Source organism: Myotis daubentonii, chromosome X (assembly GCF_963259705.1).
Source record: "Myotis daubentonii chromosome X, mMyoDau2.1, whole genome shotgun sequence".
Classification (NCBI taxonomy): Eukaryota; Metazoa; Chordata; class Mammalia; order Chiroptera; family Vespertilionidae; genus Myotis; species Myotis daubentonii.
In genome coordinates, this window is record NC_081861.1 from 51,496,128 (window position 1) to 51,524,047 (window position 27,920).

The 27,920-nt window shown below is 39.6% G+C and overlaps 1 protein-coding gene across 1 annotated transcript in view; it reads right to left on the reverse strand.

Moving 5' to 3' along the window:
- COL4A5 (collagen type IV alpha 5 chain) overlaps positions 1–27,920 on the reverse strand; it is a 337,925-nt gene that overhangs the window by 137,522 nt on the left and 172,483 nt on the right. The window contains exons 4-16 of the mRNA XM_059680111.1: positions 25,812–25,856; positions 19,691–19,735; positions 18,509–18,571; positions 16,505–16,558; positions 16,027–16,053; positions 11,950–12,030; positions 9,479–9,541; positions 2,685–2,720; positions 2,556–2,597; positions 2,308–2,400; positions 1,744–1,797; positions 1,591–1,647; positions 1,258–1,302 (exon numbers count right to left, since the gene is read on the reverse strand). Of these exons, the coding sequence (XP_059536094.1) occupies positions 1,258–1,302; positions 1,591–1,647; positions 1,744–1,797; positions 2,308–2,400; positions 2,556–2,597; positions 2,685–2,720; positions 9,479–9,541; positions 11,950–12,030; positions 16,027–16,053; positions 16,505–16,558; positions 18,509–18,571; positions 19,691–19,735; positions 25,812–25,856 (705 nt within the window). The remainder of the gene's footprint in view (positions 1–1,257; positions 1,303–1,590; positions 1,648–1,743; positions 1,798–2,307; positions 2,401–2,555; positions 2,598–2,684; positions 2,721–9,478; positions 9,542–11,949; positions 12,031–16,026; positions 16,054–16,504; positions 16,559–18,508; positions 18,572–19,690; positions 19,736–25,811; positions 25,857–27,920) is intronic.

The window sequence follows — 27,920 nt, forward strand, 5'->3', positions numbered from 1 at the left end:
GTGATAACTATGTATGGTGCTGGTGGGTACTTAAAGTATTGGGGAGACCACTTTGTAAACTATATGATTGTCTAACTGCAATGTTGTACACTTGAAATTAATACAAAATAATATTGAATGTAAACTGTGAAATTGAAAAATAAACTTGAAAGTCTATATACAATATGATTTCATTTGTATGATACTATGGAATAGGTAATATTGTAGGGATAAAGAACAGATCAATTTAAAAAAAACATATTTTATTGATTTTTTACAGAGAAGGGAGAGGGATAGAGAGTTAGAAACATCGATCAGCTGCCTCCTGCACACTCCCGCAACCAAGGTATATGCCCTTGACCGGAATCGAACCTGGGACCCTTCAGTCCGCAGGCCAATGCTCTATCCACTGAGCCAAACCAGTTAGAGCAAGAACAGATCAATTTTTGCCAGACACTTAATTTGGGATGGAGGGGATGGGATGACTATGAAAAAAAGGAGTGTGATGAAACTTTTGAGGATGATGGAATTGTTTTTGATTATGGAGTTGGTAACACAGATATATGCATTTGTCAATACACACATAGCTGTATGTTAATAATGATTCATTTTACAGTACAAACATTATATCTCAATAAACCTGGCTTAAACATACGTGTGTGTGTGTGTGTGTGTGTATACACATACATACAATGGAATCTACTCAATAAGGAAAGATGAAATACTGCCATTTGTGACAACATGGATTGATCTTGAGAATATTACGCTAAGCGAAATAAGTCAAACAGAAAAAGTCAAGATCCATATGATTTCATTCATAAGTGGAATATAAAACAAAAAGAAATAATGAACAATGAAGACAAACAAAAAACAACTCATAGAAACAGACAATAGTATGATGGTTAACAGAGAGAAGGAGGCTTGGGGGAGGTAGTAAAGGGTAAAGGGGGTCAAATATATGGTGATGAAGAGAAATTTGACTTTGAGTGATAAATACACAATGCAATATATAAATGATGTATTATAGAATTGTACACTTAAAACCTATATAACTTTATTAATCAAGGTTACTGCAATCAATTTAATTAAAAAATAAAATACAGAATCAGATTTTGGTTTCAAAAAAATCTGACACAAAAACAGGAATTTCAAATTCATGTTCAAAAGAAAAAGAGTAATTTCCACTCATTTAAACTATTCCAAATATAAGCCTCTCTGCTATCCTGCTTCCTGACCTTGCCTTTTTTTTTTTTCCCTGGGGTAATGGACTTTACTCACTGGAATTCCTGGCTGGCCATTCTCTCCATCTTTGCCTGGTTTACCCTAGGATTCAAAGAAATGCAAGAATATAAACTTGCTGTTTAAGAAGTATGAGATTAAAGAACATAACAACCTTTATTCCTGACTTGGACTATATTAAGTAGATGTTTTGGACTTCAATATTATAATAAATAAATAGACTTCAATATTATAACATTTAAATAAAATAATATTTTATGTATTCATTTGTGACATTTTGAAGCAATAAAAATAGGATTTAAAGGGAAAGAATGAATTTATACTCAAATATTTAAAAAAATTTTGCAGAGTATTAGTAATTATAACACTTACTCTTTTGCCAGGTTCTCCTTGTTCACCCTTCTCACCTTTCACACCACCTGGAGGGCCCTGGACATACAAAAATAGTTTTACATTGGTTCATGGAATGCTATATATTAATACCAATTTACATTAAATGATGCTAAAAAAAATTAGGTTACTTACTGGAGGACCACGCATCCCTGGAGGTCCGGGAGGCCCTCGTTCACCAGGAAGTCCCTATGTAGTAGTAGAGGAAAGGAAAGCACTATTAATACTGTTAATACTACAACTAGATTGAAATGCTTTTATGAAGCTGAACTATAGACTCATGTAGTATAACCAAAGATAACAGGATGTTTTTAATTCAAAGTCAAAATCTGCTAGGCAAATGGACCATCTTTTTTCACTTCATTTAATTTTTAGTGTATGGTCAAGTCAAATTTTGAGATAAATAACAAGATAATACTTAAAATGAGAGTATTAATGATTTTTAAAAATTTATCTTTTTTTGTTGAAAGTATTACAGATTCCCCCCTGTAAATATACTAGAAAATGTAATCTTACATTTTAAGTGGATGGATTATAAAGTATATAGTATATTATACATCAGTAAAGTTCTTTAAACATTTAATTATCTCAAATCCTTGTTATTTTTAAAACAATGTAATCATTTAGAGCTTATAATTCATTTTAATGGAATGCCACTTTTATAGCAGATGCTAATTGATTTTCTCTCCACACACTCACCTGATCTCCTTTCTGAAATTCTACATCAATTGGTCTTTTCTGTTCACTGATCTGCCCTGGTGGCCCAGGAGGGCCCTGAAGACCTTGCTCACCCTATTTGCAAGATAAAATAAGAATGTGGTATTTCATAATTTACACAGAAAATAATATAACATGTAAGCAAAGTGACAAGAGGCAAAATGACAAGTTCAAATGACTATGAAAGGAACAAACTTGGGGATGAATAATCCCCTTTTATCTTTACTTACCTTTTCTCCCTTGGGTCCTTGAAAATTTAAGCCCATATTACCCTGAAGATATAAGATTCAGCTTAAAATCTCATTGACAATAACAAAAAAATCCACACCAAATAAAAGATGTAAAGAAAAAGAAAATACCTTTAGTCCTGGAAGTCCCGGTGGACCAGGAGGGCCCTAAGAATTGAAGACACAGAAAAGGAAACAAGTGTTATATTAATGTTTATTTAAAAATTATTTTGTTGCATAAAAAATGAGGACGCCCTTCAATATAATATTTTCTATTTTTCCTCATTGCTTTCTAGTCAGACACACATTTTAAATAATTTAAACAAAGTAGATCAATGTGGAGAATTCTCATGTCAGGATACGAGTGGGCAGGGGAAGACATTCAAGGATGGATACAGACACTAGTGCCAAAATAAGTAAAAAAGTTAATGTCAACAAACATCAAATTTCTCATGTCAGAATTATAGGTTAATTTAGGTAACATAAGGCAATTAACTCTCTAATTCTAAAAAGATGTGTTTACAGGACTTGTCCATAATTAAAGATTTAGTGGAATTATAGATACGGTCATTTGTGTCATAATTTTTGTTTCATTTGCTTTTGATTTTTTGTTTCCCTGAGTGTATGCTTAGTTGTTGAGTATATATCTGGAACCATTAAAACTTTTTTTTGATATAATATTACCTACTGTGCTGGTTCCTGTTTTATCAGGTATAATTTTTGTTCTATATCACAGTTCTTAATTTGTTTAGAATATTGTGAAAGATGGTATAGTTTTATTGACAAAAGCAATCTTTTTTTCATTTTCTTTTTTTGTTTAAAATATTACATATGCCTCCTTTTCCCCCAATTGACACCCGCAGGCCACTCCCACCCCCGAGGGCAAGCCCTCACTGCTACAGTGTCTGTGTCCATTGGTTATGCTAATATGCATGCATACAAGTCCTTTGGTTGCTTTCTAACCTCCCTCCCACAATCCTTTGTCTCTGGATCTATTTTGTTCATCAGTTTATGTTGATCATTATATCCCACATATAAGCGAGATCATGTGATATTTATCTTTCTCCGACTGGCTTATTTTGCTTAGCATAATGCTCTCCAGTTCCATCTATGCTGTTGGAAATGGTAAAAGTTCCTTCTTTTTTATAGCAGCATAGTATTCCATTGTGTAGGTATCACAGGTTTTTAATCCGCTCCTCTGCTGATAGGCACTTAGGCTGTTTCCAAATCTTAGCTATTGTAAATTGTGCTGCTATGAACATAGGGGTGAATATATACTTTCTGATTGGTATTTCTGGTTTCTTGGGATATAGTCCTACAAGTGGGACTTCTGGGTCAAATGGCAGTTCCATTTTTAATTTTTTTAGGAAACTCCATACCAGTTTCCACAGTGGTTGCACTATTCTGCATTCCCACCAGCAGTACACGAGGGTTCCTTTTTCTCCACATCCTCGCCAGCACTTGTCATTTGTTGAATTGTTGATGATAGCCATTCTGACAGGTGTGAGATTCCAACTCATTGTTGTTTTGATTTGCATCTCTCAGATGATTAGTGACTTTGAGCATGTTTTCATATGCCTCTCTGCCTTCTGTATGTCCTCTTTTGAAAAGTGTCTAGGTCCTTTGCCCATTTTTGATCAGATAATTTCTCTTCCTTTTGTTAAGTTGTATGAGTTCCCTGTAAATTTTGGAGATTAACCCTTATCAGAGATAATATTGGTAAATATGTTGTCCCATGCAGTGGGCTTTCTTGTTGTTTTGTTGATGGTTTATTTTGCTGTGCAGAAGCTTTTTATTTTGATGTAGTCCCATCTGTTTTTTTTTCTCCTTAGTTTCCAATACCCCAGGTGCTGCATCAGTAAAGATATTGCTACAACATATGTCTGATATTTTGCTGCCTATGGAGTCTAAGCTTTTGATGGTTTCTCTTCTTACATTTAAGTCCTTTAACCATTTTTTTAAAAATATATTTTATTGATTTTTTACAGAGAGGAAGGGAGAGAGATAGAGAGTTAGAAACATCGATGAGAGAGAAACATTGATCAGCTGCCTCCTGCACATCTCCTACTGGGGATATGCCCGCAACCCAGGTACATGCCCTTGACCGGAATCGAACCTGGGACCTTTCAGTCCGCAGGCCGACGCTCTATCCACTGAGCCAAACCGGTTTCGGCCCTTTAACCATTTTGAGTTTGTTTTCGTGTATGGTGTAAGTTGGTGATCTAGTTTCATTTTTTACATGTATGTGACCAAATTTCCCAGCACCATTTATTGAAGAGACTATCATGACTCCATTTTATGCTCTTGCCTCTGTAAAATATTAATTGAGCATAATGGCTTGGGTCTATTTCTAGGTTTTAAAAGCAATCTTTAAACTATGTGCATACAAAAGCAATATAAAATTTTTAATATGTATTTTCTATTAAAACTAGAGGCCCAGTGAGCAAAATTCATGCACAAGTAGGGTCCCTAGACCTGGCTGGCAATTAGGGCTGATCAGGGCCTTCTGGCTGCCAGCCAGGGCCTTCCTTCCCTGACTTTTGGCTGCCAGCCGGGGCCTTCCTTCCCTGGTTGCTGGCTGCTGGCTGGGGCCTTTCTTCCCCAGATGCTGGCTGCTGGCCAGGGCCTTCCTTCATTCCATGCTGTCCCCTGGTGGTCAGTTCATGTTATAGCGAGTGATCGAGCTCCTGGTCTCCCGGTCAGACTCCCAAGGGGACACTTGGCATATTAGGCTTTTATATATCTATATCTATATCTATATCTATATCTATATCTATATCTATATCTATATCTATATCTATATCTATATCTATATCTACATCTACATCTACATCTACATATACATCTATATCTATATCTATATCATCTATATCTATATCATCTATATCTATATCTATCTATATCTATCTATCTATTTATCTATCTATCTATCTATCTATCTATCTATCTATCTATCTCCTATCTAATAAAAGAGAAAAATGGTAATTGGCATACGACAATACCCTTTTCATTGGCTAACCAGGGCTATATGCAAATTAACTGCCAAATAAGATTGGCAGTTAACTGCCAACAAGATGGCAGTTAATTTGCATATGTAGGCACAGTGCAGGGAGGCGAAAGGGAAAGCAGGAAGAAGCCCCCTGCCACTGACAGTGATCGGAAACCAAGGGGGGAGCTAAGAGCTGGGGGGCAGGGCAAAGGCGGCCCTGGGGCCACCTTTGCCCTGCCCCCCAAGCCATGATCGGAGAATCAGGTGCCTTTGCCGCCCTGGCCAGTGATAGCAGGAAGTAGGGGTGGAGCCAGCGATGGGAGCTGGGCACGGTCGAAGCTGGCAGTCCCGGGAGCTAGAAGTCCCTTGCCTGGGCCTAAAGCGAAGCCCACAATCGCGGGGCCGCTGCAGCTGTGGGTCCCCGCTGCCCGGGCCGGACGCCTAGGCCAGAGGTGTTAGGCCTGGGCAGGGGCGGAGCCTGCAACCACGGGGAGCTGGGGGTCCCCTGCCCAGGCCTAACACCTCTGCCAGAGGCCTCAGGCCTGGTCAAGGGGCCGATCCGGTGATTGGTGATCGGAGGGTGATGAGGGTCAACTCCTCTGGCCGAGGCATCAGGCCTGGGTGGGGGGCAGAGCCAGGCGTTGGGGGGATATGATGGTCCCCTTGCCCAGGCCTAAAGCCTGGGTCAGAGGCGTCAGGCTTGGGCGGGGGGTGGAGCAAGCGATCAGAGGGAGATGGGGGTCCCCTGCCCAGGCCTGATTCCTGGGCCAGAGGCCTCAGGCCTGGGTGGGGGCCAGAGCCAGTGATCAGGGGGAGATGGGGGTCCCCTGTCCAAGCCTGACACCTCTGGCGGAGGTGTCAGACCTGGGCAAGGGGCCGATCAGGCGATCGGAGGGTGATGGGGGTCTATGCCTCTGGCCGAGGCATCAGGCCTGGGCTGGGGGCAGAACCAGTGATGGGAGGAAATGAGGGTCCCCTGCCCAGGCCTGATGCCTCTGTCAGAGGCGTCAGGCCTGGGCAAGGGGCCGATCCTGCGATTGGAGGGTGATGGGGGTCAACGCCTGAGGGCTCCCTGTATGTGAGAGGGGGCAGGCTGGCCTGCCCCCGCCCACACACACCCAGTGCACGAATTTCGTGCACCGGGCCCCTAGTATATATATATATATATATTTACATTAGCAACTGTCTTGAGAATTCAGGGAGCTAGAGTGGAATTTAAGTTTTCAACAGTTTTGTTAAACCTAGAACCATGAAAAAGTATTCCAAAGAAATTCTGAAACTTCATATCTTGGGAAAATGATGGTACATTAATAAAAATTGACGGTGGATGATTTAAATATAATATATTTGATTTTTGAATAATAAAAAAGGTGGAGAGTAAGAGAAAATAAAAATAAATCAATAAATAACATCCTATCTAAAAAAAAGGGAATATGCTAATTGACCCTCACACTATCACAAAGATGGCGGCACCCACAGCCAACAAGGAGGGAATATGCTAATTGACTGCCACACCCTCAAAGATGGTGGCGCCCACAGCCACAAGATGGCAGTGCCCAGTCCCCTCAGCCCTGTTGTGGTGGCAGGAGCATGGCAAGGTCGGGCCTGCCACCAGGCAGGCCTGGCCTTTCCACGTGTCTGCCTCTGGAATACCCCAGTACCTTCTGCACCCCAGCCACCCACTGCCAGCCCAAGGCGCAGGCAAGCCCTGGATAGCGGCAGCCCAGCCAACGTCTGAGGGGCAGGCAAGCCTCGGATGTTGGCTGCCCAGCTGCCCAGGGCCAGCCCGAGGCACAAGCAAGTCTCAAATGGTGGCTGCCCAGGTGCCCAGGGCCACCCAAGGCTCAGGAGACAGGGCTGGCCGAGGCTTACACAGCTGGCAGTGGCAGCAGCAGAGGTGTGATGGGGAGTCGCCTTCCCCTGATCGCCCTGTCACCTCCTTCCCCTGAGGGCTCCTCGACTGAGACGGGGCAGGCTGGGCTGAGGGACCCCCATCCAGTGCATGAATTTTCATGCATCCTGTCTCTAGTCTATATATAAAAGCCTAAGTGACCAAACAACTGATCAATGGGTCGCTATGATGCACACTGACCACCAGGGGCAGATACTCAATGCAGGAACTGCCCCCTGGTGGTCAGTGCACTCCCACAGTGGGAGCAATGCTCAGTCAGAAGCTGGGCTCATGGCTGGCAAATGCCACTTCAGTGGCACAAGCCTCTCCGCCGCTGCAGTAGCACTACCAAGCAGCAGTGGCAGCAGGCGCAGTGTGGCCAGGATGAGTGGGAGCAGCATGATGCCCAGCCCTGGCTTGGGTTCCTCCCTGGCCGCCTTCCACTTCCTACATCTCTCAGGGGATGTTGGATTGCCACTTTCAGTCAGGTCCCTACAGACCTGGCCAATATCCCCCAAAGTTTCCTGGATTTCAAGAGGGCACAGGCCAGGCTGAGGGACCCCATGAGTGCACAAATCCATGCACTGGGCCTCTAATGTTAAATATTTTAGTACAGTTTTATTTTTATGTGATCTGATTTTGTATATTTGAGAATGTTACAAGGTTTTAAAAGTTAAATAGACATTTGTTTGCCCAAGTGTGTCACCTCTTGATATCAAGGGACCTATTTAATTACATATTGTACTTTGGTGGCATTTCTAAGTCTTGGCTTCACCAGTTGAATCAAGGTTAATTGAAAGGACATTTAGAAGTGCAGAATGAATAAGTTATGTGCCACAAAAGTTAGGGAAATGCAAGGTATAACAACACACTTAGTGTATACCAATGTTATAACAACAGAATTAAGAAAAAGTTTCATAGCCCTGTCTCATATTTTGCAGCATGTCTACAACTAAAACAAACTAAATAAAGGATGTTTCTAATCATCTTTAAAAATATTTCCAGGAAATCAGTTATCACAATCTTTTCTGATAGATTCTTATGTTATTTAATAATAGAGGAACAACTGTCATAGGCAAAAATGTAGCATCTATAACGGTATAATGAAAACTGTCACTTAAATGCATGGCTGATGATAGAGTAGCACCTCAGAAATTACTTTGACTGAAGTACAATTTTCTTGCCTTTTTAAGAGGGCAACAGCAAAGCTGTAAGTCCAAAACATGAGTTGAATTAAACCTGAGTATTTCTGGAGTGAAAATACTAAGAATTTATTATAGTAAAAAATATGAGTATCCATAGAGGTAGTAAATTAATAGTCTGCCCACACATTCAGTCTTTAGAAGTTTTTGCTTTTTCCCTGAGGTACACACATTCTTATCCCACTGCAGAGTGTTCACTAATCTCAATAGGACTACAATTTTGTCACAGGCCCCTAAGAAATCAGAGATGATTTTTTGTGTAAATAGCTTTGTTTGTTCCTCTTAAAAAGAAAACTTTAGCCCTAACTGGTTTAACTCAGTGGATAGAACATCGGCATACGGACTAAAGGGTCCCAGGTTCTATTCTGGTCAAGGGCATGTGCCTTAGTTGTGGGCACATCCCCAGTAGGGGGTGTGCAGGAGGCAGCTGATCGATATTTCTCTCTCATCGATGTTTCTAACTCTCTATCCCTCTCCCTTCCTCTCTGTAAAAAAATCAATAAAAATTTTAAAAAGAAAAAAGAAAACTTCATTTTGATGAAACATGTTTTATTTACTAGAGAACCGTTGTGGAAGACTTCATGAAATGGCCAGAATCGACTTCAACACTGACATATCAAGAGGTAACAGCAAAATACTTTATTCTAAATCTTTCATTTTGTGACCCTAATTTTTCCCATCTATACAATGGAGCTATTACTTAGCATATATTGTTCATGATGACATTGTTAAATCTCTCGTTAGTAAGATTATTCTAGATGGTAAAGATTGAAAATGCATTACACTTTCAAAGAAGGAAATAAAAATAAAAGAGGGAGAAATAAAATTACACAAGCAAGCTTACCATCAAACCTGGTGGTCCTGGAGAACCAATTGGCCCTGGTAAACCAATGGGACCAGCTGGGCCCTGTTATAAAGGAAGCAAAAAGGATTAAAAATATCAACTAAACAGATGGGTGAAACTTTTAGAAAACTTATGTTTTACAGTGGTAGATAACAAATGTGGAACAAACACATCATAAGGAAGTTTTAGAAAATAAAGTGATAAAGATGGACATCGAGTGGTGCTCTTATGCTAGAACTGGGAAGGGAACGCTATTAGTTTCAAGGTGGCTTTTATACTTTTTATTTTTAAATCATTTTTTATTTTTCAATTACAGTCGACATACATTATTATATTAATTCCAGGTGTAAACCTCAATGGTTAGACATTATATTACTAAGTGATCATCCTGATAAATCTCATACCCATCTGACACCATGCATAGTTATTAGAATGTTATTCTAATTATTTATTCCCTATGGTGTACTTTACATCCCCACAACTATGCTGTAACAACCAATTTGTATTTGGTAAAACCTTCATCTTTTTACCCATCTCCCCTAATCCCTATCCCATCTAGCAACTGTCAATATTTTCTCTGTACCTATGAGTCTGTTTCTGTTCTGCTCGCTTGTTTATTTTGATGTTTAGATTCAATTGTTTAGAATCAATGAAATAAGATTAAAGATGACAAAGGAAGTAAGAATAACTGGAAAAAATAAGAAAATGATGCAATTGTTGTGGAACACAATTTATCATCTTAAACACTTGAAAAATTGAATCCCTTCAAATCTAGCAATTTTATATCTAGTTATAAATCCTGAATTGTTTTTAATTTTAAAAAATCCTGACACAACCCAAATATTCAACAATAGGAGATTGGAGAAACAAATTGTAGTATAGCTACACAATGAAATATTTTGTAGAAATGAAACTGAATGAACTAGAGACACATATAATCATATAGATGAATCTTTACATATCAAATAGAAAATTTTGTAGAAAGACACATATGTATTATATTATTTTAAAAGTAAAACTACTAAGTATTCTATTGTTTTTATGTAAAAATATATATAGCAAAACTATTTTTAAGAAACAATGTCTTGGGAGGCGGGAGTGGCGGGGGATGTCAATCAGGGAAAAAGGAGACATATGTAACACAATAAAAAAAAAGAAGCAATGGAATACTTGTGATGATAGTTATGACTTGAGAAAAGGCAGAAACCACAAGTTTATCCAAAATTATTTGTAATATTCTAGTTCTTACATGTTGTGTTGGGGTGACAGGTGTTCATTGGGTATTTATGCTTCATAGCATACATATATTTTGCATGCATTCTGCTATATTTTCAAATCCTATATAATAAATGCCTAATATGCAAATCAACTAAACGGCAGAACAACCAGTGGAATGACCGGTCACTATGACATGCATTGATCACTAGGGGTCAGATGCTCAATGCAGAAGCTGCCCCCAGCCCACAGACCCCAGGCCACCCAAGTCGGGTGTCAGCAGGAGCCCCCCTGATCACCCCGCCGGTCACTTCACAGAGGGAGGCAACTGGAGGTGGGAGGTGGGGCCAGCGAGTGGGAGGTGTCAGGCCAGCCAAGGCAGGTGCCAGTGGGGGCCTTCCAATCTCCCCGCCTGTCATCCCACAGATCAGCCCTGATCACTGGCCAGTCCTAGGGACCCTACCTATGCACGAATCTCATGCACCAGGCATCTAATATTACATAATACAAATTTATAAAAGATAATGGATAAAGTTGAAAGTACTTAAGAGCATATGGATAGGCGATAAGTATGATATGAGAAGGTAGTTTTAAAAAGTCCTTGACATTTTATGTTAGTGATCAAATATTAGAAAGTATTGATTTTTGTTTTTGGCAAAGGGATTAATCCTCATAAATATAAACCTCAAGAAATTGACTTCCTAATCTACAAATACTCCCGTTATTACTGTCTCTATGCATATTTGTTATTTGTAGGCTAATATAACTTTTTTTTAAGATTGTAGTTGATCCATCAATTGTATTCCTTCAACCTAAAATATGTATAACTGATAGTGTTACAAATAATATCTTCTAATGCCTTAAATGGAAGATCTAGGTCAATTTTCTTTTTAATCAGACCATTTATAATTATTAAGACTAATCCTACTGATCCCCATAGCACAAAAATAAAAATATAGAAGCCTATTTCTGCTTCCAAATAATAAAACAAGTATCTCCATGGAAATTATATAGAAAAGTAAAAAAAAAAACACAAACAAACAAACAAACAAACAAACAAACAAAAAACAAAAAACAGCAGTGCTTCTTAAAATTCTCCCTGGTCCAGATTGCTTTCATCTTCAGATAGAAGTACTTGCAATGTCTATCAAACTTCAGGTGATAATTTCTATAACTAAAAGCTAAAAAGAAAAAAGAAGTGATGCTGTGATTTGATTAAATCAATATTGCAAAGAAGAAAATAACTGGTTGCTTACTTGTACTCCAGGAGGACCTGGATATCCTGGATTACCCTTTGGTCCTGGCAGTGATGACATAATTATACTACCTGGTTCACCCTGAAAGAAACCACCAATGAAAGTTATAAATAACATTTATGATACATGAAAACTGGCAAAGCATGAAAAATGATCTGATAATTCAATTTGTCACATGAATGTCCTGACAGATTAGGCAAGCTCAATAATTAACATGAATAAATTTGCCTTTTAATGGGAAGTGAGGAAGTAGCCAGAGTATACTGAAGTAAAATTATTTGAAAGAGACTGTGATACTTTCAGTTACTCATTCATTAAAAAATTATTGAATATTAATATTTGCCAAGAACTGTGTTGGGCTCTGAGTACTCATTAATGAAAAAGGTTAACAAGACCTCTGTTCTCATGATGCTAATAATATACTGGGGGAATAAAGAGCATAACATGAAAACAAATAAGATGACCAAATGTTCTGCTAAGGGCAATGAAGGAAAACAAAATAGTACATGATAAAGAAATAGTAGAGGATTAAAAAGAAATTATAATTGCCCTGGCCAGGTGGCTCTGTTGGTTATAGTATCGTCTTGATGGTTAAAAGGTTGCAGGTTTGATTCCCAGTTAGGCACATACCTAGGTTGCAGTTTGATCCCCAGTCAAGGTACTTGTGGGAGGCAACTGATCCATGTTTCTCTCTCACATCTCTCTTTTTCTCTCTGTGTCTGTTCCTGTCTCTCTCTCTCCCCCTTCCTCCCTCTCTAAAATCAATGGGAGCATATTCTCAGGTGAGTATTGGCAAACAAACGAAATGATAATTATATGAAATGATAGAGGTGTTAATCTACACTAATAAAAGACAAAGATGCTAATTGACCGTACCTTTGCTATGCCCTAAGCCATGCCCACCAGCCAATCAGAGTGACTATATGCAAATTAACCCAACCAAGATGGCTTCCAGAAGCCAAAGAGCTGCAGCAAGCAGGAGGCTTGGTTTCCCGGGCGATGGAGGAAGTCCAGCCAAGCTTTCTGCCTGCCTTGAGCCGGCTGTGGCCTCCACTCATGGCAACAAAGTTTCAATTATAGAAGATGAATAAATCCCAGATACCTGCTTCCAGGCAGCCTCCACTGGGAGCTTGGGTGGCTGGGGGTTGTGGCCAGCCTGCAAACAACCATCAGCCACTCACCCAGGCTGGCCACACACTCATGGGGTGAGGGTGCCTGCTGGGGGGCTTGGCCAGCCTGCAAACAACCATCAGCCCCTCACCCAGGCTGGCCAGGCACCCCAGTGGGAACCCCCACACTGAAGGGGCTTTGGCCAGCCTGCCAACAGCCATCAGCCCTTCAACTAGGCTGGCCAGGAAACCCAGGAGGGACCCCCACCCTGAAGGGGCTGTGGCCAGCCTGTAAACAGCCATCAGCCTCTCACCCAGGCTGGCCAGGCACTCCTATGTAATAAAAGGGTAATATGCAAATTGACCCTAACAGCAGAACGACTGGGAATTACTGGTCACTATGACACACACTGACCACCAGGTGGCAGTGCTCAATGCAGGAGCTGCCCCCTGGAGGTCAGTGCCCTTCCACAGGGGGAGCTCTGCTCAGCCATAAGCCGAGCTGATGGCTGCCAGTACAGTGGTGGTGGTGGGAGCCTCTCCCGCCTCCTCAGCAGCGCTAAGGATGTCCGACTGCAGCTTAGGCCTGCTCCCCACTGGCAAGTGGACATCCCCCAAGGGCTCCTGGGCTGTCAAAGGGATGTATGACTGCCAGCTTAGGCCCAGTCACCCAGAGAGCGGTGGTCATCCACCTAAGCCACCTGTGGAAGGGCACTGACCTCCAGGGGGGAGCTCCTGCATTGAGCACTGCCACCTGGTGGTCAGTGTGTGTCATAGTGACCAGTAATTCCCAGTCGTTCTGCTGTTAGGGTCAATTTGCATCCACCTAAGCCACCCACCTTAGGTCACCCACCTAAGCCAGCAGGTGGTCATCCCCCGAGGCGTTCCAGACTGCAAGAGAGCACAGGCCGGGCTGAGGGACGCCCCTGAGTGCTCAATTTTTTGTTTCCAGGCCTCTAGTCCTATATAATAAAAGCCTAATATGCTAAGTGTCCGACTGTTTGACCATTTGAACAGTCACTATGATGCGCACTGACCATCCGGGGGTAGATGCTCCAGCTGGTAGGTTAGCTTGCTGCTGGGGTCCAGCCAATCAGGACTGGGCAAGATAGGCCGGACACGCCCTGGAGCTATCTTGCGGTCCCTCCTTGGCCCTGATTGTGCACTGGTGGGGTTCCTCAGTCTGGCCTGTGCCCTCTCTCAATCCAGGACCCCTCAGGGGATGTTAGAGAGCTGGTTTCAGCCCTATCCCCACAGGCCAGGCCAAGGGACCCCACCTGTGCACTAATCCACACCTGGCCTCTAGTTATTGTTATAATGATAGTTATTATATATAAATGGATCAAATTAACATGTACACCTTAAATTTATACAATGTTCTATGTGAAACATTAATATATTTCAATTAAAAATAGTTAAGGAAATTAATTTAGTGTGAGCAGTCACAGAAGAAGAATCTCTGAAGGTACCATTTAGGCTGGGAGCTAAAGGATAATAAGGCATCATCCAGGTGAAGATCGGGGATGAGTGTTAGATAGTGAAAGAACCCTGAAAGGGAAGAGTTTGGGACATTCAAATAACTTAAAGAAGAGTGTGGTATGATCAGTGACCTAAGGGAAAAGTGGCTTAAAGATAAAATTGAAAATATAGGCAGGGACCAGAACATGCAGGTCTTACAGGAAAAGAATGTTAGATGCACTTGATTAGATGCAGTGGGAAGCTCTTGAAGGTTTATAAGCAGGAAGATAACACTATTGATTTACGTTTTCAAAAGATCATTCTTGGCTGTTTTGTAGAGATTAAATTTGTTTTGAAGGTCGGGGGGGCATAGCAAAAAACAAGAGAGAGAGAGAGAGAGAGAGAGAGAGAGAGAGAGAGAGAGAGAGAGACTAGGTAAGGGGCTATTACAATAGTTTATATGAGACATTATAGTTAGTTTAGTGGCAGTGGGGAAGGAGAAAAGTGGATAAATTTAAGATATATTTTATAGGCAAAACACACAGTATTTAGTGATATAATGGAATGAGGGGGTAGAGGTATGTGAAGAAATAAAAAATGGAAGTTTTGGGGCTTATGTAATAGTGTACATAATATATAGTGATGCAAATTTTAGAAATGGAGAAGCCAGAGAAAAGAACAGGTTTATTTTGGTGTCTGTGTTAACTTTGAACATGTTAATTTTAATGTCTGAGAAATATTTGAGTAGAGATATCAGGGAGGCATCTAGGTTATAAGAAAAGTCTGTTTTAGTGATATAAATGAAGGTATTCAGTAACTAAATAGTAACAATACAATGAGCACTAATAATATTGCTAGACATAGAAGAGAAGAGAGAGTCAGACTGTGCCTTAATACCTGCTGGGCAGGATAGTATGAGCTTGCATACAACACTGCTGAATGTACAGAGATACAGAATAAGAATCAGGGAAGGATAGTGTCACAGAATACAGGGGAAAAGAGTTTCTTGAGAGAGCAGGTGGTCAATTGTATAAAAATGTAATGAGGACTAAAGGTCTCAGAAAAGAAATTTGAGTCTGATATACATATTTACAAGTGCATCAGTACAAGGGAGGTACTTAAATCCAAAGTAGACTGCTACAGGAGAGCTTGTAAGTGTGCAACAAGCTCTAGAAGCATCCATTTTTTAAAAAATATATTTTATTGATTTTTTACAGAGAGGAAGGGAGAGAGATAGAGAGTTAGAAACATCGATGAGAGAGAAACATCGATCAGCTGCCTCCTGCACATCTCCTACTGGGGATATGCCTGCAACCCAGGTACATGCCCTTGACCGGAATTGAACCTGGGACCTTTCAGTCCGCAGGCCGATGCTCTATCCACTGAGCCAAACCAGTTTCGGTTAAGCATCCATTTTTAAGACAGAAATCAGTGACGTTATCTGATTGAAGTTACAGGCTTTCCAAATATTTTATTCAAAATATTTTCCATCCCAGCATGAGATGCTTACCTTCATACCTGGAATCCCAGGAGGTCCCTATTATTAAAAAGAAAATATATTATTATATATATATATGCAATGTTTTCCAAATAAGGCCCAAAGTGAATAGATGACTATAGGGTCATTCTGAGTACAATGCATCTTAGGATACTTAGAGGTGACATTTGTATAGGGTGGGCAAAAGTAGGTTTACAGCTGTTCGTATGGAAAATAATGCAATAATTAAAATAATAAAACAAGAATTAACTCTGTGTTTTACATACTCACAACTATAAACCTAATTTTACCCCACCCTGTATTAAATAACATAATTCTTGCTTTTACACAGCACAGAGCTATACTACAAACTTTGGTTTTTAAAAATCTTTTCTAGTTTACTACTTTAAATTTATCGTTGTTCCACATGAATGCACGGAACTCACTCTCTACACTTCTGCTTCTTCTGCCAATTCCTGTGTTCATTACAATCCCAAATTTTATAACTTACTGGAGGACCCTGTAAACCAGGAAAACCGGGACTGCCTGGAAATCCACGTTCTCCCTAGAAGTTAAAAAGAAAGAGCATGAGGAGCAAGAAAGAAAGCATAACTATACCAGCAAACAATGATTTATTGAAATCATTTATTGAAGATTTCTTTAAAAGCCATTTTGAAACATGCCAGGTTGCCAAAAATTCATTAGCCTTCACTTTCCAATTATTTCAATATCAACTATCCAGATTATGTCAAACTTCTAAGATATTTTTATCCCTATTTATCAATCCCAATAAAAAATAAAGACAGAAGATCTTCTACCTCAGTCATTTTATTCTGACAAATCCACTTTGAGACAATCACACCAGATTCCTGGCCATAATCACATTTAATAATTAATGATTTGCCCCAATTTCCTGCCCATGTATTCTATAGATTCTTATTTTAACTGTCTTATTGTATTTTATTTTATTGCAAACTATTAACTTTTTTTTTTGCTAAGAGGAAAATATGGTAATAATGCCATTAATATCACCAAGAGGACAATGATGGCAATAGTTATAGCAATTGCAGGTCATTATGTTTCCTAGGCACCAAGTTTGTTCTCACTCACTATTGTAATGTGCTACTATGAACATTTGGTTTAGAAAACAAAAGCTGAAGTTGTTGTAGAAGAACCCCAATGCACCCTCCTTTCAAATACCTTTATGCCACAGTAATCCTAGAAACATCCTTATCAGAGGTTTAAAAGAGTAAATTATTTGATCTGTGTGCCTTTATTTATTGTCCAATACCCTCTCTTCACTTTTTGCACATGGAAAAGGTAGGCTCAGAGAGAAAGGAAGTGGCCTGAACATTAAGTTTAGAAGACAGAAAACAAAAGAAAAGATATATTCTGGTTCTAGGTCTGGGGTTCATTCTATTAGTTGTACAGTAAGAAATATAAGAAACCATTTTATCTAAAAGTATGCATAACAAATCCATTTTAAAAATTTTGTTGTTCATGTAATTAAAGGCCTCAAATACAAACTAATTATGAAATCTGCTAAATTGTTGCTTTTCAAAAAGAAAGAAAACTATTCCTTTAATCATATAAAATAGTATTCTCATTATAAATAATATTTTGTCTTCAAATTTAAAACTTGGGCCAGTGGTCTGTTTGTTGCTCAAGTTATGACTAAAACCAAGAAAAGTGGGTCAGGAAAAAAACATGTTTATCGTATGTAATGTTTCAGTTTTCTTTTTAAATTGTTAAACTCATCATTTTCACTAACAGAAAAGAGTTTCATACTAATAGGTTATAGTAAAAATTAATGTGTTCTATTACATAAAGATTTTTATAATTTTTTCTTAAGGAAGTTATTAAGTAAGGCAGAAAACAGTTTAAAAACATGAACTATTTGAAAACTTAAGTTGTACCTAGTTTTTAAAAAAGCAAAGCTAATGAATGACACTCATTCATACGTATTAATTTTAACAACTGATATAATATTGAAAACATCCTATATAATAAAAACCTAATATGCAAATTGTCCCCTTGACTAAGAGTTCGACCAGGAGTTTGACCAGGGGGCAGGGCCAGTGGCAGAGATGGCAGGCAGCTGGGGGAAGGGAAGTGCTCCCAGTAGGCAGCCACTAGGGACCCCTACCCAAGCACGAATTTCATGCACTGGGCCTCTAGAATATATATATATATATATATATATATATGTATATATATATATATATATATATATATATATATTCCTTTTAAACTTTTATCTTACTTTACACTAAAGTCAGAAAAGGTTTTTGTAATAATCTTCAATTCAATGCAAATATCCCAGCTACTTACACAAACTGAAAGCATTACTGATGTTTCAAATTATTGAAAATGTTAACTCAGAACACACAGCTATGTATGTCCCAGACATGAAGCTATATTATATCTCTTCTTCAACATTCTTAATATTGATTTATTTAGATTTTTAAATCTATTATTATCAATCATATTGCCTAAACTTTAGTTGAGATCTCACCTTGGTTCCATTGCATCCAGGGACACCTTGAGGTCCTGGGGCCCCATCATGGCCTGGCATTCCCTATGAAAAGTGATATAATAGATATATAATATTTCTTAGATTACTTTAACGTATTTTATTGGATTTATTAGAGTTACATTGATTAATAAAATTATATAGGTTTCAGGTATACAATCCTATAATACATTATCTGTATATGGTATTGTGCGTTCATCATCCAAAATCCAGTCTCCTTCTACAGTGGGGCCTTGACTTACGAGTGTCCCGACTAACGAGTTTTTCAAGATAGGAGTCGTCTCTCGGCCGATTTTTTGCTTTGAGTTGCGAGCTAAAATTCGGGTTACGAGCCAGCTTCAGATACCCTACCGCTAGTTGGCGCAGTGAAAGTCACAGTGAACGCCACAACATCAGCCCAGCATCACCTGTCTCACTCATTCACTTTTTGATTTGACATACGAGTAATTTGAGTTATGAGCCCCATCACAGAATGAATTAAACTCATAAGTAAAGGCCCCACTGTATTACCATTTATCCCTCCTTTATCCTCTTCTATCCCCCCCCCACCTTCTTTCTTTCTGTTAGTCACCAAATCATCATACTGTCATCAGTGTTTATGACATTTTTTATATTGTTGTTTTTTGATTAATCCCTTCACCTATTTCACCCAGTTCCCCAATGCCTTCCCCTCTGACAGCTGTCAGTATGTTCTCTATATCTATGAATCTGTTTCTATTTTTTAAATTTTATTTATTGGATTCCACACATAAGTGAAATCATGTGGTATTTGTCTTTCTCTGTCTTGGCAAGAAGTTGGAGAAAAGGGAACGCTCATACACTGTTGGTGGGAATGCAGATTGGTGCAGCCACTGTGGAAAATAGTATAGAGTTTCCTCAAGAAATTAAAAATGGAACTGCCTTATGACCCAATGACCCCACTTCTGGAAATATATCCAAAGAAAGCCAAAACATCAATCAGAAAAAAATACATGCATCCCTATGTTTACTGTAGTGCTATTTACAATAGCCAAGATTTGGAAGTAGCCCAAGTGCCCATCAGTAGATGAATAGATACAAAAATGCTGTGGTACATTTACACAATGGAATGTTATTCAGCCATAAAAAAAGAAATCATATAATTCTTTTTAAGGGATTTAAAAATAAGATCCAAATCCTACTTACTGGAAGACCTGGTGTACCTGGAAATCCAGGAAGTCCAGGAGGACCCTATAAGAAGAAATAAATTTCTTGAACCAAATAACAATTAGTAAAAATGAGATAATATCCTACCTAAGGGAATTGTGAAAATTACATTTAGAAATGCAATGGATAAACTGTGTCTCATTGATTATTGCCACTCGCTGTTCTTTTACACATCATTAAAAAATACAAAACTCCTATACGTGTTAAAAGTCTCTATAGAAAACTACAGAAGAAACTCTTATTAGAAGGAACATTGTCTGCATTATACTTAGTAAGAGGCAGCAAATTAATGGATGAAATGTCTTTTCTAGCTCTAGCTGGATTTGCTCAGTGGATGGAGCATCAGCCCAAGGACTGATGGGTCTGGGTTTGATTCTGGTCAAGGGGACATACCTCGGTGGCAGGCTCAATCCCCAGCCTCTGTCAGAGCACATCCAGGAGGCAACCAATTGTTGTGTCTCTGTCACATAGATGTTTCTCCCTCTCCTTCTCTCCCTCTACCTTCCACTCTCTCTAAAAATCAATAGAAAAATATCCTTGGGTGAGGATTAACAACAACAAAAGAAGAAGAAGAAGAAGAAGAAGAAGAAGAAGAAGAAGAAGAAGAAGAAGAAGAAGAAGAAGAAGAAGAAGAAGAAGAAAATATCTTTTATAAAAGATAAAGTGGTTCTCTAAGGTTTGTGATGAATATTGAATTCAGCAGGATGGGTAAGTGGCAAATATATCTGCACCAGAGATCATCAATGTGATCACCCCAAAAATTCTTCAATCAATTTCCCTGTCAAGATTATAAAAAAATACAAATTTGACAATATTCTCTGTAAGTGAGGGTATGGGAAAAAGGTATTCTCATACAGCCCTAATGGGATCCAAATGCCATGGGGAGAAATTTGGAAATATCTAGCAAAATTATTCAAGTATTTACCTTTTGAAACAACACATTTCTAAGGGTTTACTCCAAAGTTATACTAGAAATTATGAAACAAAATATGAAATTCAAGTCTATTCAATGAAGCATTATTATAGCTTAATTTAGAAATCTACAGTAATAAAAGACAAACATGCAAATCTACCTTCGCTATACCTTAAGGCACGCCCACCACCCAATCAGAGCGACTATCTGCAAATCAACCCAACCAAGATGGCGGCCAGCAGCCATGGAGCTGGAGCAAGCAGGAGGCTTGGTTGCCCCAATGATGGAGGAAAACAAGCTTCCCGCCTGCTGCGGCCGCTCTGAGCTCCACTCAAAGCAACAAAGTTTCAATTACAGAAGGTAAATAAACCCCAGATACCTGCTTTCAGCCAGCCGTGCCACAGAGCTGGAGCGAGTAGGAGGCTGGGTTGCCCCTAGCAATGGAGGAAGCCAAGCTTCCCTCCCGCCCGCCCTGGACAGCTCTGAGTTCCTCTCAAGGCTACAAAGTTTCAATTATAGAAGGTAATAAATAAATCCCAGAATAAAAAAAAAAAAGAAAAGAAAAAAAGGAGACGCTGGGAGCTTCTGTCGCCGGGGGGGCTTGGCCAGCCTGAAAACGGCCTTCAGCCCCTCACCCAGACTGGCCAGACACCCCAGTGGGGACCCCCCACCCTGAAGGGGGTGTGGCCAGCCTGCAAACAGCCATCAGCCCCTCACCCAGGCTGGCCAGGCACCCCAGCAGGACCCCCACCCTGATCCGGGACACCCTTCAGGGCAAACCAGCCGGCCCCCACCTGTGCACCAGGCCTCTATCCTATATAATAAAAGGGTAATATGAAAACTGACCCTAACAGCAGAACGACTGGGAATGACTGGTCACTATGACACACACTGACCACCAGGGGCCAGAAGCTCAATGCAGGAGCTGCACGTGGTTGTCAGTGCGCTCCCACAGGGGGAGCTCTGCTCAGCCACAAGCCAGGCTGAGGGCTGCCAGCACAGCGGTGGTGGTGGGAGCCTCTCCCACCTCCTCAGCAGCGCTAAGGATGTCCGACTGCAGCTTAGGCCTGCTCCCCGCTGGCAAGTGGACTCCCCCGAGGGCTGCTGGGCTGCCAGAGGGATGTCTGACATCCAGCTTAGGCCCTATCCCCTGGGGAGCAAGCCTAAGCGAGCAGGTGGTCATCCCCCTAGGGGTCCCAGACTGTGAGAGGGCACAGGCAGGGCTGAGGGACCCCCCAGGTGCACAAATTTTTGTGCACCGGGCCTCTAGTTAATATATAACCATAATTATAGCTAAAGATTGGAAACAATAAGAACATGCCTAAAGAATTTGTGGTAAATTTACACAATGTAAAACCATACAGTTGTTAAAAAGAATGAGGAAGATTTCTGTACAGTGGTCTCCAGGATATAATATTAAGTAAAAGAAACAAAGTGTAAATAGTATATATAATATGCTAGCATTGTATAAGAAGGGTAGTGATACTAAACAATGAAAAGATGTACAAAAATAATAAAAATGATTATATCTAGAAAGAAGGAACAGAATGGGGGGGATGACAAGGATATATGAGGAACATCCCTAACTATGCCTTACCTTATAGAACAATGTAAATGTTTAAAGTATTAAAAGATAAAACAAATGAGGTAAAAGGAAATCATTAAAAATTGCAAACAAACTGGAACCAATGAACTTAATGTATATCAAGTTGTTGGCATAACAATATAAAGAAAATAATGACTTCAAGTGCTTTAAAAACATAATATTTTGACTAATTCTTCTGTGAAATTAACCAATTCAAAGGGGGAAAATAAAAGAAAAATAATGGCATTTAAGAATTCTACTCTCACCATTAAAATTGAAATTGTTATTTTGTTAATTTGTAAATTACTATTTGAAACTAAATAGGAGCATAGGTATATTGTAGGGTAAAATGTCATTTAGAATCAAAATTTTCACCTTAAGGAGAGAGAGCTGGCAGGGAGAGAATAAGTATACAAAAATCTTTTTATTTTAAATTTTGATTGGAATAATATGAATGCAGGATATTTTTCTCTTAAAAATGTTTATTTTCTACTTCTGTCCACTGCAAAGACATCAAAACAATGACAAATCCAATAGCAATGAAAACCACTACCATTCAGACTGCGATATCTAAATCACATTTTTCACTAAAAAGAACCTGGAATCAGAGACATGGGCAATTATAGATCTGGAGAGAAAATGTACAAAATAAGCCTGAAGGGTCTTGTATCAGAAAGCAAGGAAGTTATCAAAGATCAATAGAGTTTTGTCAAAAGGGAACAGGACAAAGCCCTAACCGGTTTGGCTCAGTGGATAGAGCATCGGCCTGTGGACTCAAGGGTCCCAGGTTAGATTCCAGTCAAGGGCATGTACCTTGGTTGCAGGCACATCCCCAGTGGGGAGTGTGCAGGAGACAGCTGATCAATGTTTCTCTCTCATCGATGTTTCTCTCTCATTGATGTTTCTAACTCTCTATCCCTCTCCCTTCTTCTCTACAAAATATCAATAATATATATATATATATATATATATATATATATATATATATATATATATATATATATATATATATTTTAAAAAGGGAACAGGACAGGGACCAACTTGAAAGGGCATCCACAGACCAAAGATGGGATAATTTGGACTTGTATGCATGCATATTAGCATAACCAATGGACACGGACACTGGGGCGGTGGGGGCTTGCCCTTTGGGGTGCGAGTGGACAGAGGGGAGTTAATGGGGGGAAAAGGAGAGATATGAAATACTTTAAACAAAAAAATAAATCTATACTAATAAAAGGGTAATATGCTAATTAGACTGGGCATCTTCCGGACATCCATCTGGATATCCTTCTGGACAAAGCTACAGTGTTAGGGGCCAAGGAAGAGGCAGTTAGGGGCAATCAGGCTGGCAGGAGAGAGCAGTTAGGGGAGACCAGGTCAGCAGGGGAGGGCAGTTAGGGGCAACCAGGCTGGCAGGGGAGGGCAGATAAGGGCGACAAAGCCAACAGGCAGAGGCAGTTAGGGGTGATCAGGCCAGCAGGCAGAGGTGGTGAGGGGTGATCATGCAGGCAGTGGAGCAGTTAGGGGTGATCAGACCTGCAGGGGAGAAGTTAAGGGCAATCAGGCTAGCAGGAAGAGGTGGTTAGGGGTGATCAGGCACGCAGAAGAGCAGTTAGGGGCATCAGGCAGGCAGGCAGAGTGGTTAGGAGCCAGTGGCCCTGGATTGGAGAGGGTGAAGGCCGGGCTGAGGGACCCCCTGCCCCCGTGCATGAATTTCATGCACCGGGCCTCTGGTATATATATATATATATTTCCCATCATCACTTGAAGTTGCTGGTATAGCAACTCATTACCCTATTAGAATTCCAGCTTATAAAGTAGAATTCTAGTTAATATATGAAGGATTAATATAATTTTTAGAATCATCACTTTGCAACGCTGAACAAAATAAAAAAATGGATCGACAATGATCATAGATGGATGCTAAACCACTAAGTGAAAGTTGATGTGGACATTTTTGTTAGCAGAATCAGGTTCATAATCCTGAGACCACTGATTAAACCTAGCATAAAAAGAGGGGTTAGACAGATATTTGGGCCATAAGAAGTAATTGAGTAGTAAATACATAACATGACCTATAAAGTGTTATTTTTTTTCACTAGTCACAAAACTTTATTGAAGTGATTAATATATATAATTCTTCTGAGAAATGTTTTAAACCATACACTTGATGGTTACAAACACATCAAGTCTTTCTTATTGGTACATGTTTCTATTTCCTTTATTTTTTGCAGTATAATTTACATACAGTAAAATTCACAAATCTCAAGTGTACAGCTCTTTCTGTATCCCCGGAAAGTTCTCTAGTGCCTCTTCCAAGGCAACCTCCAATTTGCAGAAAATATGGGGGAAAAGAGAAACAATTTAAATGACATCATGAATAAACAATCAGCTACTTTCAGAATATGGACCACAGTGCAATACAAATGACCCAGTTTCTCCAATGATGTGATAAATAGGCTTAAGAAATACACCAACCAAATGCAATATATGTAATTTGCTCTGATTCTGGTTAGAACAAATCCCATATAATAAAAGCCTAGGTGGAATCATACCCTCACACAATGTCATCACAAGATGGCCGCCATAACATGGCTGCCTTCACATCATCACAAGATGACCACCACAATATGGCTGCCAGAGATGGCCACCACAAGAAGGCCACCACAAGATGGCTGGCAGGGCAGGGCAGTTGTGGGCAATCAGGCTGGCAGGGGAGGGCATTTGCAGGCAGTCAGGCCATCAGGGGAGCAGTTAGGCATCAATCAGGCTGGCAGGGGAGCAGTGAGGGAGCTATCAGGTTGGTAGGCAGAAGCAGTTAGGGGCAATCAGGTAGGTAGGCAGGCGAACGGTTAGGAGCCAGCAGTTCCGGATTGTGAGAGGAATGTCCTACTGCCAGTTTAGGCCCGATCCCTTTGGGGGCGATTGGGCCTAAACAGGCAGTCAGACAATCCCTCAAGGGGTCCCAGATTGGAGAGGGTGCAGGCCAGGCTGAGGGACGCCCCCCCCCCCGCACGAATTTTGTGCACCAGGCCTCTAGTCCATTATAAAAAGACATCTGTGAGACAATTGAAGAAATCTGAATATGGAATGAGTTTTTAAGTATATTGAAGTAATGTTGTATTATTTAAAAAATAGTTACTTTTTAATACAGTGGTTAAAACCATTGATTCCCATGTATACTCTTCAAGACACATAAAATTATAATATGTGTATATGATAACACTGGGAGGGTACACAGTCTGAGGGCCCAGAGGACTGAGATGATCACAATGATTGGGAATTTCTGGTTTAAACCACTTATATGATATATATTTTAAGTGAATCAGCAATTTGTTAGAATGAATCACTTTGCAATTTTTAACCATAAGCTACTTTAAAATCTTCTTACATTAGTGGGTATAGACATCTGTATATGTAAATATAACTATCAAAATACTAAGAGCTAATTGTAGACATATACCAACTCTTTTAACTTTTTAAAGACTGAATATTTTTGCATTTCAATGTGAGTCTTTTCTTCTGTTGTCTCATAACACTTCATTTGCTTTTTCTCTGTTTTTACCAACAACACATTTGACATATAAGCACATATCACTTACTCTGATCCCTTTTGGTCCTGGTAGCCCTGGATTTCCATCATCACCCTGAAAAATACAACATACTTAGCTTTTACCTTTCAAATAGCCCTCAAATAACCAATTTTTTATTTTAAAATTAGATAATTAAATGTTTGTGAACCTTAGTGAAGATTACTGAGAAATTTATATACCCAAGGAAAAAGTATTTATTATTTAAATGGAAAGTACTGAGGTAAGTTATTATATGATAAAAATAAGAAAGGCCTTTATTTATGGATAAGGAAACTACTAACTTATAGAAGAAACTTTATACCTGTAAAGCGAATTATAAATCATTCAAAAAAACAAAAATGAAATATTGGTGTAGATATTTCCCGAATCATTTAGGCTTAAGCAAAATAAGTACTGAAAATATAGGCAGTGTCTATATCATGTTAATGTGATTGCCATGCTTGTAGTAAGTATTGTCATCTCTTAGTCCAAATATGTACTATTCTTCAGTTTTCTGTTTTAAACCTCTGCTTTGTTTTATAGGGACTTTCTACTGGCAGAGCTTAAGAAGGAATAAGAAAGAACCATAGACTTTCCTTCCTAGCTTTGGCTATAGACTCCATGCAAAAGAGGCTGCCCACGTGTATTAATCTATTTACCCATTTCTATTTACAATTGCATTGCGTAAAATATAAAGTCTTGTCTACATTTTTAAAATTATTTCCTTCAAATATTAAATAAAGAAAACCTTATTCTGCTACAAAGGCAGGAATTTCAGAGGAATATATAGCTAGTAGGTCGCTGCCTGTGGCTTTAGGTAGCTTTTATTAAATTGGGACATGTTATTTTACAAAAGTAATTTCTAAACTACTCAACTCACACCCCTAGAGGTTCCTCCATCACTATGACACAGCCCTCCTTCAATTAGTGCAGCTCTGTTTTTATCTGTTTTATGTGGGGCTTCTGTGAAAAGTTTCATTTTGAGAAAAGGTTACCTTGCATATTTGTTTCCTATGCTGCTGTTACAAATTACTATAAACACTGTAGCTAAAACAGCACAGCCTTACATTTCTGGAAATCAGAAGTATGACAGGTGTTCCAGTGGCAGAGCTGTGTTACTTTCTGAAGTCTTTAGGGGAAGAATCCATTTCCTATCTTTTTTTTCCAACTTCTGCAGAGGTGGGGAATGTCCAGCCTGAGGGCCATATAGGGCCCACGAAATAATTTGGTCTGGCTCTGCCAAAGCATTAGTGATGAGTTAATTAAATGTTTGATGAAATTATAACAGGCTATGCCCTAACCGGTTTGACTCAGTGGGTAGAGCATCGGCCTGCGGACTCAAGGATCCCATGTTTGATTCTGGTCAAAGGCATGTACCTTGGTTGCGGGCACATACGCAGTAGGGAGTGTGCAGGAGGCAACTGATTGATGTTTCTCTCTCATTGATGTTTCTAACTCTCTATCCCTCTCCCTTCCTCTCTGTAAAAAATCAATAAAATATATTTTTTTAAAAAATTATAACAGGCTAATTTTTAAATTGATCATTTTGTATAGTCCTCAAATTTATATATATATAATCTCCAAATGGCCCTTGGACAAAAAAAAATGTTCCCCACACCTGTTCTAGAGCGACCAGCATTCCTCAGCTCATGGCCTTCTTAAATCTTCAAAGCCAGTAATGGCTGAATGATTCTTTATAACTTGAGTCATTCTGACGCTGCTTCTTCTGCCTTCTTCTTCTACATTTAAAGGACCCTTATGATTACACTAGGCAGCAGTTCTCAACCTGTGGGCCACAACCCCTGAAAATATATCCTGCATATCAGATATTTACATTATGATTCATAACAGTAGCAAAATTGCAGTTATGGAGTAGCAACGAAAATGATTTTCTGGTTGGGGGTCACCACAACATGAGGAACTGTATTAAAGGGTCGCAGCATTAGGAAGGTTGAGAACCACTGCCTAGGGCCAGGGGTGGGCAAACTTTTTGACTAGAGGGCCACAATGGGTTCTTAAACTGGACCTGAGGGGAGGAACAAAAGCATGGATGGAGTGTTTGTGTGAACTAATATAAATTCAAAGTAAACATCATTACATAAAAGGGTACAGTCTTTTTTTTTTTTTTTTTTAGTTTAA